Source organism: Styela clava, chromosome 1, assembly GCF_964204865.1.
Source record: "Styela clava chromosome 1, kaStyClav1.hap1.2, whole genome shotgun sequence".
In the NCBI taxonomy this organism is placed as follows: domain Eukaryota; kingdom Metazoa; phylum Chordata; class Ascidiacea; order Stolidobranchia; family Styelidae; genus Styela; species Styela clava.
The window spans coordinates 5,860,552-5,873,465 of NC_135250.1; the positions used below are offsets into that span (position 1 = coordinate 5,860,552).

At 32.4% G+C, this 12,914-nt stretch overlaps 1 protein-coding gene across 4 annotated transcripts in view; it reads left to right on the forward strand.

The window, feature by feature from the left end:
• LOC120348633 (kalirin-like) overlaps positions 1 to 12,914 on the forward strand; it is a 103,559-nt gene that overhangs the window by 29,863 nt on the left and 60,782 nt on the right. For 2 of the 4 annotated variants that reach the window (XM_039418807.2, XM_039418808.2), the window contains 7 exons: positions 7,546 to 7,632; positions 7,919 to 8,023; positions 8,690 to 8,859; positions 9,158 to 9,380; positions 10,289 to 10,481; positions 11,496 to 11,662; positions 12,398 to 12,517. In XM_039418807.2, coding sequence (XP_039274741.2) covers positions 7,546 to 7,632; positions 7,919 to 8,023; positions 8,690 to 8,859; positions 9,158 to 9,380; positions 10,289 to 10,481; positions 11,496 to 11,662; positions 12,398 to 12,517 — 1,065 coding nt within the window. Of the gene's footprint in view, positions 1 to 1,171; positions 1,271 to 6,497; positions 6,610 to 7,545; positions 7,633 to 7,918; positions 8,024 to 8,689; positions 8,860 to 9,157; positions 9,381 to 10,288; positions 10,482 to 11,495; positions 11,663 to 12,397; positions 12,518 to 12,914 lie in introns of those variants that run through there. The other 2 variants (XM_039418812.2, XM_039418810.2) reach the window with 2 other exon arrangements.

A 12,914-nucleotide genomic window follows, 5' to 3' on the forward strand; every position in this document is an offset into this window, starting at 1 on the left:
ATGAAAGACAAGTTAATTTAATCACAATTCCGCTGTAAATTTGCTTCCTTCCTAAAATATCCATCGGTTTTGGTTATTCAATCGTTCGTGGAATTTTACTTTCCGGCGTATCTATCTGTAACAGATGCATCAGTTTTGCTGATGGTAATTCTTATTCAAAATGTATAATTTGTAGTTGTTTATGTATAATATAATACAGCGTCTTATCTTGCAATATAAAATGTTACACCAAGTCTTAAAATTTTTTTAATTGGAAAGGGAATTTATCCATATCATATAAAGTTTGTTTGCCGATTGCAAGTGTATGAAATGAAAAAAACTCAAAAAACACTGATTGAAAATAAAACAAACTTGGTTAAAATATATTGAGGACTGACTTCATAACAAAGTTGAAATTTTAACGGGACTTTCTGAAAACTGTGTATATCCCGTTTTAGTGCGCGGACAATCATGATATAGGATTAATTCAGCAGGATATTCGATTTATTATTATTGTTATGATACCCGGTAATGGATTAATTTAATTGTTTATTTTATGAGGGGTCTCGCCCTAATTATATTAAAGTCTCATTTATTCTTCAGACAATTGTGATTAATTATCATTAAATAACGTCTGAGTACCAGTACCAGAGTCAGATGGTTTATACCAATTTTGTTTGGCCATAGTAAGGATTTGTCCTTGATATTGGTGGCTACTTGTATAGTGCCTTGTTCAGAGACAACGGCGTGTACAAAAAAACTTTAGTTTGGTCCTTCATACTTTGTCATATATAAGTAGGGGATATTTTTAAGATAATTTTGAATATATGTAGTATAGAACTTTTTCTCTGTTTGAGGTGCATCGCAGAATTGAGAGTTATATTTTCCTATTTTTTATAGTAATCTTGTTGAGTATGGCAAATTGAGGTATTATTTAGATATTTTGTGACACTTTGTGGGGTGTAATTTTTTTTTTATCTGAGCAAGGTGCTTTTTGAGCGTCCATTTTGATAAAGGAATTTTTGCGCAGTTTGCCCACTGTTGGCATAGGTATTAGCTAATTTCATACGCTCTGAGTACAGTTCCGTAATAACTAATGTATATTATGTTTTCCTTATCAGTATTTGATAGTAAATTTTTTTCATTTTTTGTCAATACTAGTTCTAAATTAGTCTACTTTAGTAGACCAACTATGGATTAATTTTTTTGGATACTGCTTTTATGAATTAAAATGATGAGAAGAACAACAAGAGCTAGAAAACGTAGTCGTAGTCACTCACATCATGCTCGGGTAAGTTTATAAATTTTAAACTCTTGATCGCTAGAACCAATCACAAGAACACAAGTTTAAAATTTAGCCTGTTGCTCTGAAACAGTGGCTCTCAAACTTTTTAGAATTTATTGAGTTTCGCGCCCCAGCTCAGAAATAACTAGCTATAACAATAAGCTACAAATAACAGATAGTAAGACGAAAGTATGTTTTATTCAAAATAAAAAGGCTCAAATATATGGAAACAAAGGTTGTATAATAATGTTACCATGTTTCATAAAATAGTAATCCCAGGAATTAAAAAAAAACTACAATAGTTTGGGTGAATTAGTGGGTCTTATTGAACCCTTAAAAAAAATTAAAAAAAAAAAAGTAAATGTAATAGGAATAGCCTTTTAGCAGCTCCATTCATATTTAAGTACTGAAAATTGCAAATCGATTGGGGATTAGTTGAGAGGAAAAGGATTTTTAACAACAACAATAAAAGCCCTAACAGCGACAAAAATTCAGCATGACGATCTATATGTACACGTCTGATAAATATATTAAAAATTAGGGTTCGATAAAATTATTCAATTGCAGTTTTTGTAGTTAAGTTATGAAAAAAAATCATCAAGTATCTATTTTTTTTAAACATTTCTGCGGGATAGGCAAAATATGCCACACTAAATCATTCAACCCTAACTGCTGACTTTACGCAACCTGGTATTTGTGAATGAAGGATCTGTTTTAAAATATGTGGCGTGAATTTGTGATGCTATATTATTGTGTCTATTTACTGTTATTGATAGCATAGTTACGCCTCCTGTACACCGTATAAGGCATATACTCGCTAAATTCAAACAATTCGGTGAAGCAATGTTGAAACAACTATAAGCTATACCGGTATACTGTATATCCATATAAAATTCTTTTTCTTGTGAAAGTTAAAATTTTTATCCCAAGTATGGGTATGAGATATTGATAAAAAATTTGCTGGTTTCATCTATGGTCCTTCTATTATCAATTGTAATTTTGAGGTTGCATAGTTTAGGTAAAAAATTCAAGGAGTGAGTTGAAAGTATGGAGATTACATAGGTTCAAAGTTATTGCTACTTGCTTTATTACAAAGCTATTATTTGGAAGTTTAATTTGGCTTCACCAAGATTTTGGTATATGTTGACTGTACCAAGATTATGCTGCTATAGGGTTGCAAAAATTCATATTAGATTTTGTTTTTGTTATTGTTACATTCACTATATTATTTATCATTATCTGTTTAATATATATATATATATATATATATAGAATATTCTTGAATGGTGTGGTAGTTGTATTAAACTATGCACTTATCCCATATTATAGTTGTAAGTACTGTGGTATTATATACTGATTCGTCTAGCTAATTTGCTGTTGAAAATTTTGTAAAATAATTTAATTTCACAATCTTTAGCATTATGTTGTTTATGAAATGAAAGTTTGCGATTTATATTTTATAAACTTATGGGGTGTTATTTTTCTATGTTAGTTCTAAATGAAAAGCATAGTATTAAGATATTATGTTTGCTTTTCATTGAATTTGATTTGCGAATACCCTAATTCCTCATAGGAAACTTACATAGGTTACTTAGCAATTTTGCTTGTTTTTTTAACTTTTTCGATAGTTCTAAATGAAAAGGCATAGTATTGATATATTATGTTTGCTTTTCATTGAATTTGATTTGCGAATACCCTAATTCCTCAATGTTGACTTTGTCAGGTGTAGCAAGATAAATAGTTTGGTTCACGAGAACATTGAGTAGGTAGTATGTTATATTCATTGAAGAGATAAGTTGTATTCATTAGATTTTATCGTTTGAGTGATTGGTAGCGAAGTTTTCGAAGAACAGATAGTGAAAGTGTTTCAGTTTAGGATTTACAATTTTTCTAACAGTAGGAAATTTTTCTATGTGCCGGTAATGAAATTTTGACTTTGAGATTTTTTATGTATATATTCTTGTAATAATAAGGGATAAGGTTTTAGGGATAGAGTTTGATAGCCAATGGTGGGTAACCTTTATTGTCTACACAGTTGAGTCTAACGCTTCGTTAGGCCATGGGTTCCCAAAGTGCTCCTTGAGGATTCGTTAAAAAAAACCTAGTGAATCCGCGAGCTACATCTCAATCATTTAACTAAGAAAATTTAGTTCACCCTGGGATATTTATCAGTACATATAAATAACAACGTTTTTCTTTTACAAATTCACTTTGGGGTTGGGGGGTGGGGTATAGGGGCATTGGGGGATTTCTGTAAACAATAGTCAACCTCTTTATATGCTCTGTAACACTAAAAGATTGAGAACCCCTGCGCGAGGCCATCACATTAACTATTATACAGGAATTCCCTTGAACTTGCGACGATGACATTGCGTCTCGCAATTTGATACTGACATTGAACGAGATAAAGAGATCTATAGCAGTGATCACAAAATATAGCCAGTTTATGTTCGTTCGAACTTGAGCATCGATTAATCTTATCCTAAATTATCATTTATCTACCCAACCTGCTCCACTACGACATCATGAATAAAATGTTTTTTAATGACAAAAGTATCGCTCGAAGATATGTGACATCGCAGTACTGTCGTTATGTTTGATTATAGTTCCAGATCTTATGTTAGCGTAGGTTATGTTTTATAGGACCCAAAGTAGAATAATTGTTGTTCTTGAGATATGTGGTGTTATAACTTATTCAGATTATGTTTCTAATGTTCTTAGTTAAAGATGTATCAGTAATATTAAATTTGTATGCTTTTTTAAGTGCTCTTATTTTTTGGAAAAAATAGATGAGATTTGGTGGATATGATGGAAAATACTAGAGATAGGTATTTCTGATGATTTGGTTATTGGGAGACCAAATTTCATGTTTCGACAATTTATTATTTCGACAGTATTTATTATAATAAAGAATTACGGTAATTATAGAATCAATTTGATTGATTTTTGATCAAAGTTCAATTTTTTATTATTATTTGGAATATTGTTTATATAATTTTATGTTTTAAATAATATTTTCACCCATCTTTAATACTTTTTTTATTCAAGTTTATACCTTTGGTATCAAAATTTTTTTCATTAAATACCAAATTCACTGCGATTTATGGTTGAAATTTTTCCTACACTAAATTTTTGTTCTTATTCTGTTTGCTTTATTATCTGACAAGACAGTGTTGTAAATGTGCGATTGAGTTTATGACTGAAATAGTTGAATACTTAAAATAAATATTTTCATTGTGTTTCGTGGTTTACTGGGTCTATAAATTTCGTAGGTCTTAGTGTCATGTGATTGTATGAGTTACATGACTGAGAATATAGCAAAGTATAAAGGTTTTTGAAGGTTGCACGGTTTTGGTTTATGTTGGGATTTTCATATATCGGTACATTAGAATAATTTGAGTAAATCATAGTTGGAATGTTCATGTAGAATATCATGCTACAGTTTCTCGGTGCTCCAGAAGTGTGTGCACCAATATGGAGGTAACTAATTTTGTTCGCCTACTTTATATCAAGTTGGGAAAAAGGACTGAAACCTATGGTCAGGGGGTATATTTACTTGGCTAACACAGCTAACACAGACAGGAGTATGTAACCTTACTTTATGAGACATTTATTGCCTGGTATATCATCATCTATTATTCTCCTGTGTTGGCGAGTACATTTGTGAGGCTACGAATATTACTGTATTGTATACAATGCTGTATATACCATATATGCTTTTGGGTTGGTTTTCTACAAAATGACCATTAGTCATTTAGTCTGACTTAGGTGACTTCTTTAAGCTTGATACAAATCATTTTTTGCAATAGACATGTCAAATTTTACATTTAATTGAAACTTTCAAGTATTTTATTGGCATGGTAATTGTATTGGTATTGCAATAACAAATTACACAGTCATTCTGTAGACAAACTTTTAAATAAATTTATTCAAAAAATTAGACTTAACTTGTAATATGTTGATTGCATTCAATAATAAAATTGTATATTACTGAGTGGAATGCGTGTCGTAAATTATACGGAAGTTTTATAATTGAATACTCATTCAATGTTGGTTTAACTTGGTTACATCATTTTATTCATTCATCATTATGGTCATTGTGTGATATTGTATGGTTGGCTTGCAATGTTTAAAGCAAGCAATTTTGAGGAATGTTTTCCCTACAAGTTTGAATTTAAATGGGATCATTTTTGAGTTCATTGCAGTTCCTCAAACTAGATTCCAACTTCCAACCCCCTAGTTGGCTGTGGAGTGGTTCTGCGGCGGACACAAGCAAAGGCCTTCTTCTAGAGAGCACAAGAGTTAATGAGCTCTTGAAATGGGCCATGGATCATGATAGTTGGAGAACCACTGGTTTAAAGAATATATATATCCACTACTGTAATTTGGCAGTATTCAAAAAGGCCTTATTTTATCTACCTACTTCATATTTAATCTCATAGGCTAATTTATAAGATGACGTTAAATTGTAGGCGTTTAGGGAAGTGGTGTGATAAGAGAGAAACCAGTTTATGTCATAAATTTGTGGTGTGTTATGAGTCATATTTAACTAGTGTTTCCATTAGTGATTACCTTATTCTGAAGATGTAAGAGAATGTGGTTATGTTTATGGCAAATGTATGTTAGTCAATGTCTGGGCATTTGAAATCTTTCCATGTAAACTGATTATTGTTTAAATGAAATTAAACAGTATAGTAATTTAAAAAGTGAATTCACAGTACTTTTTTGTTTAGATAATGTTGCTACAGTATAATATCTTGTGTATATACTCAGAAGTCAGGGATGGATGATGTGATATTTAGCTGGTAATATACCATTTTCTAGCAAGGGACAAACTTAGTTGAATCTTTGTAGTCTTCGCAGTGTTTGTATCGTATATTAATTTGGTAGCAATTCAAATTGTCCACCCCAGGTTTTAAGAGTTTACTTTCAAACTGGCGTCTTACCTTTACTTTTTACGGTGCTAGCAACGAAATATAGACAAAGAATTTGCATATTTTGCAATAAATTGGGTGTAATCATATGAAAACATTGTTTGGAATGAGAGAAAGGTTGCACAGTCTGCTTCCATTTTTATTTTCAGTTCTCAGCTGTGAGCTGATTTTTACGGTTAAATGCTAAATATTAAACATATCTGACTTAAGATGTTTAAGGTTTATGTATTTGGCTTTGCTGTTATTTTATTATTACATAATGAGATATGTTTTCTTGTATTTCAGTTGCATTTTTCATGTTTCTATTATTTCTTACTAAATATATGTATATAAACTAACAATATGTCGGAATCTATCTTACCGATGGATAACTTGAAACGAATTGAGTCTGCTGTCCACGATGACTTGATGGTTTGTTTCTCAATTATTTTGTTAAAATAATGGAATTCCTTATACTTGACTTAACTCGCACCCCACCGTTTAGCTATATACTGACATCTTTGTCGCAAGGTTAAACCTATAAATAGCAATTAGATCTCAATGGTTGTGTGTTAGTGTTTTATCAGTATGTTTCACATTTTTTACTTCATGGCCTTGAGATTTCGCTAATAACAAATATATTACGTACACCTCTCACCATAATATAGGAAATATCAAAGATGTCAGCATTGCATTTGCTTTAATCTTCAAACCTTGTATAAAATCTATTCAAGAATCTGAACTCAGTATTTAACCCATGCAAACACTTGAATGGTATTTACGGAAGTTTGTGACTCGTCTCGTCATTGTCGTATTATTTTGTAGATAAGAGTACTGTGACGTGCAATACTGTTTAATGTTATTCAAATATCAGTGCTTATTGATTTCATGTGGAACACTGTAGAACAAAAGCAGTAATATAGTGAATCAAATAATCATACTGTTATTGAGAATATAAAAAAGGAACTTTTTAAACTACAACTTTTTACGTTTCATATGGTTTTGTTCCAGTTTTGATATTACTATAAAAGTAGTAATGGTAGTTGTATGCAGTATTGGGGGGGTCTCATTGATTGACTGAAGTTATACTCCAGTCACCCAAGACTTGAAGTGTCTTGAACCCATACTCACAAACCGCCCTTGAGATGTGGCTTGGTGATTGCCTCAACTTTGCACTCCTACTCAACTCGAGATTTAGATGACTTGTGACTGGGCTTGCTCGTAATTGTGGTTTACCAACTCTTTGGTCCTTTTTAAGGTTTGAAATATTGAGAGTTGGTAGAAACGACGTCGGTTTCTTTTAGGCTCTCCAATTACAATATTATTCATTTATTAAATCATGTTTTACATCCTTTGATCTTATTTCAGAACACATACACGAATGCAGACAAATTATTAGAAGCTGCAGAACAACTTGCTCAAAATGGAGATTGTGATCCACACGAAATATTCCAGGTAGGAATTATTTTACAATTTACGTAAACGGATTTAACTTTTTACCTTTTAGCTAATTTATGGGTAAAATCGATCACATTTTTTTCAAGTTTTATTTATGTGTGCGATACCTTACATACTGGTAATGTGAATTAAATTCTTCGGTTCATGCATATTTTGTGTATTGCTAGTATCCAACCATGGATCCTGCAGTGTGCAAGTATAGTTATACTACCCTTGGAATCTGTCTCTAAAAGTTCGAGAATTTTTCATAGGGTAAAGACCAATGGTATATTTTTATTTTCAGGTCGCAAGACATTTGGAAGAGAGAATTCATGACTTCGTTAAACGTGTTGAGAGAAGACGAACGCTTCTCGATATGTCAGTGTCATTCTATACACACGTTAAAGAGGTAACTCATCATGTTTTACTAGAAAAACTGTTTACCGAATAAAGTAATTTAATCTATATGCTATTTTTCTTCGGACCATGATTGAATATAGTATGAATAAATTAATGGTCGTTAATAGGAAAGTATAGTTTTCAATGTTCTCGTTGTGTTTCAGAATTCCTGAAATTTTTTTGTAATATTTGGTATTTGAAATATGTAAATGGATCTTGATGACTAAATGTTATCAAGTTACATGTGTTTTAAATGGTTTTGATTTACAAAATCTTATACTGCAATATAACTGTTATTTCAAGCATTTATGACAATAATTATTATTTTTCAAAATTTTTTTTTTGTTGCTCAGAAAAATTGCTTTTATCCGCAATTAATGCACCAATCTATTTCAAATTTCCAGTATTTAGGAATGGAAGGAGTCGCTAAAAGGCTATATATCATATTTTATTTTTCATATCATATTTTTATTTATTTTTATTCATTATAACTTTGCTTTCTTTTCTTTCTTTCACAGTTTTAAATTTTGATCATGGTACATTGTCATAGTCTATTTACCCCATGGATATATATTTTATCATTGCTATTTAAATTTAGCCATACTAAGTTATAACTTTTCATTCCTACTTCCTATATGCACAATTTTTTAGATCATTAACATATTTTTATTTTAAGCTCTGGACTTGGCTAGAATCTGTCAAGCGTGAAATGCACAGCGTTGAAATTGCCTCAACATTAGAACTAGCAGAAGAGGGTGTTGACCAATTTCGAAGAGTTCGTTATAAATTAATTGAAACATTTATCGCAACACAACAAGAAGGAAAACACCTTCTGCAAAATTTAAAGTAAGTTCTTTATAACCATGATCGCCTCATTAACTACTTTTTGGATTAATAACTTGACTCTGTAACCGTGAGGACTCCTAAGGAGGTAGGGGATAAGGTAATGAATCCAAGACTTTAAACCCATGATACTGAGTATCAAGAATCAACAATTTCTAATTTTCTGGCTGGATTTGTTCATAACTATTACAAACATATCTCTATTCAAAAAGAGACAGGGATTTAAGAGGTATTGTATATCATTCTCATTTATTTAGCTTTTCGTTCTTTTTGTTGTGTGACATTTTTCTTTTTATTCCAGGTATTCATCTATAGATCAGACCAGTAATTCTGGTGCAAGTGGTCGATCAGGAACTCCAACTTCTAGCGGTGCGACACAATCTAGCGGCTCCATTCAACATGTCGACAGTATTTTAAGACAATTAGACGAAGAACGAGCCACATTAGAAGACGCATGTGCCGAGAGAGAAGTACGCCTCGATTCTCAACTCCAGTTGAGAGCATTTGAAAGAGACGCAGTCGAGGTACACTTTATGTTGAGATCTCATAGGATTCATAGAAAATTTTGAAATGAATAAAAGCGATAGCATTCTAGCAAAAAAAGTCTTTCACCCCTGAAAATTTCAAAGTAATTGGTCCAGTAGTGGCCATTTTTTCCATATTGATAGGAAGTAACGCAAAGAACAACAACAATATAATAACAAAACAATCCATAGGTCCACGACATGTCCAATAATTAGGTAGCAACAATATAGTAATTGACTTAAAACAAAAGAGATGTTGCATTGGGGCAAAGAAACATACTATTAACCATGTTATTCCTACATATTAACAACCATGTGACCTCCTCACTCACTCACACTACTCCACACACTCACTCAGAATGTACAGAATTTTTGTATTAGTTCTGACATGGGCAAACTACGGCCCGCGGGCCAAATCCGGCCCATCAGGAATTCAATCTAGCCCGCCTCATGCTGCCCTAACCAAAGTAAAACCAAATTTTGATGTTTCAGCATAAAAATAACTCAGGGAATTTGTTGAGATTATTGTTTTCCATTTTTGCGTTTGTAACACTGTAAACAATGTTCATAAAATGTAACTTTTTATGTCACACTCACATGGCCGTCGTCTAGGTGGGCAAACTTTTTGGCCACTGATCCAAAAACCTTGCCAAACCCTGTTGTAGTTACTTGTTTAGTGCGAAGATGTTGAAACTCAATAAAATATGACTAATTACAATAATGATATGGTGCTGAGGAGTTTTCGGTTATCTAGTTACCGACAGCACAAGTCTAATTTCTATTGTTTTACCTTTATTGGTTTGTTGTTATCTTCGTGGCTTCTTATATATGGGTGGTCTGATGTTTTCAAATTTCTCTCCACGGTTGGTTTTACTCTGAAATAACATTTAATCATATTTTACTTCAAGGTTTCTGCGGAATTAGATTCTTGGTCTGCCGATGTACGACAAGTATCTGTTGCTGACATCGATTCATTTGAAGACGTTTCTGTCATTGAGCAAAGAATTTCACAAGTTGATCGCAACGCTCATACCATGAGAATACAAACTAACGATATCTTAGCGAAAGGAAGAGAACTTTGTGCTCAGATTGAGAATTCAGGTATTGTACAATAATACAAGGTGGTCGCTAGAAAAACAGAAAATTTGTCAAACAGCTATTCATTTTTACAAAGAAAAACTTACAAATATGTCATATTACACTCGATGCTCAAAATGTTGTTTGTGCACTTCAGAGCAGTGTCCTAACCTAGAAGTCCAAGCTCGTGTAGCGTTTTGAAGGTTAAATTGTGGTTAAAGGTTAAAAACCTATAGGCATTTTATTGGTGATCTCATCTAACTTTCAAAATTTTTGCTTTTCTAGCGCCACCCTGTATAAACTAGATATAGAAGAGTAGTAAGCCGGTTTTGGGTGGAAATCCCTAAACCCAAACTCGCAAGTCATTTGAATCCAAAGTCAAAGTCCAATTTTATTCATCTACTCAAAGTTAATTCGAATATTCGATAAATGATGAATGACTCTAGTTTAACTCGAGTCGAGTCAATAACTCCAGTCTTCCAATTTTTATTGAAATGTTAAAATGGATATTAAAACAATATTAGACATTCTGAAACTTTGGATTATATTTATTATAAGCTTAAGGTATCAAGTCAATGGATACAATCAGGAAAACAGCTTTGTGATTTTACGAAAATGGCCTATTTTGTGTTCCATGAACATTTAATTAATTTCGACTAATTGAGATAAAAAAAATTTTGCATGAAGTTTTTCCGAGACCTTCTGTTGCAAAGAATTCACTACTTCATAGCTCTTTCTCTGATTGCATTAGTATGAATTGCTTCCGAGTTCCGTGGCAATTTACGCATACAACTTAAATTCTTTATAGATCGACTGCAACTTCGTTTTGAGATCTTTCATTTATTTCTGAGTGACTGCGTGTGGCCATCTTTGAAGCAAATTGCAAAAATACAAATAAAAAAAAAAACATCAAATTTTCTACCATATCATCAGATTATACATTGTATTCCTAAAGAGAGAATAATCTTATATAAGGAAATCATTAATGAGCTTAAAATATATTACAAACTTTTAATCTCCTAATATTTCCTTTTCAAGATCTTGACGTACAATGCGAGGATGACACCACAGCCAGTGATAGAATTCGTCACTTGTGTGAAGCTGTGCAAAAGAGTTTACATGAGATGGATGAGGCAGTGGAAAGACATAGGATTATTTTGGCACAAAAATTATTACTCAGACATTTGGATTCACAAGTATCTCAGGTAAGCCTAATAGATTCGATGTAATGTTTATGCTAGAAAGGATTTGATAGATCTGCAATATGGAGTTAGCAGTATTCCCATAGTGTGTGTACCAGGTTGATGTCAGGCCATAATTTTATTCTGATTTTCCTTATTTTAGTTCTATTAAGAGTTGGGGTCTGTCTGTGTTAGCCAAGTGAATATACCCCCTGCCTATAGGTTTTAGTCCCTTTACACAACTTGATGTAAAGTAGGTGAACAAAATTAGTTACCTCCATATTGGTACACAAACTTCTGGAACGTCGAATTATCTGCTCATGTTTAGTACTAAACTTATAAGTTGAATAAGTTATTAGTCGCTAATAGTTAATAATAATTAGAACAGGGGTGGTCGAGCTTTTTTTGCAATGGCTACATTGATGAAAGTACTTAATTGGCAACTGATATTGTTGAGACGGGGATGGAACCTATTAAAATTATTTTGACAATTCTTAGTTTAGATATTTCAAATACAATAAATATGGATTTTGTATGTAGTTGTGGGAAATTTTCATAGCTTTCTCCAAGGGCAGGGGGTGCACAAAATGATTTGGGCAAGGTCTGGTAATTTTAGCGCAATCAAAGTTGTTGTCAGCACTATTTACTGAAATTACTTTTATTTTTAAATGCCACCTCAAATTTTCTAGCTCAAATTGTATCTTTTTGTAATTCCCATAATTTCGAATATTTGCTAAATTGTATGTTGATATATTTTAGGTAATGCGATGTATTCAAGATGGTGAAAATTTAATTCAAGCATCTCAATTAACGTTGAATAATTTGAACGACGCAGAAGATTGTGAAAGAAAACATCAACAATGTACTGATGCCATTGAGGTATTTGATTTATACATTTTTGTAGAAAAACAGAATATTGTTTTGGTGAACAACTTCAAAAAATAAATGACCCAGCAATTGGCATTGTGCTAAGCGTGAGGAATATGCAAACTTTCGCACCTCTGATTACCCTGCCTGGGTTCACTGGGTTGAATCCTGTGGGTGAAAATTATTTGCAAAAAGATTGCTAGAACTGCTTGTGCTGTAGGCGCCGCCCATCTTCAAGCCCATGAATCTGAAACAACAACTGGTTAGCTATTCCTACTGCTGGTTTGTCAAGTTCCAGTCAAGTGGTATTGCTACGTAACTGGCCCAGGTCATCAAAAATAAGACTTGAAACAAGTAGATAACTTGAGTCTCCCCAACATTGCAAATTCAGCTAAACTTCATGTTTTGC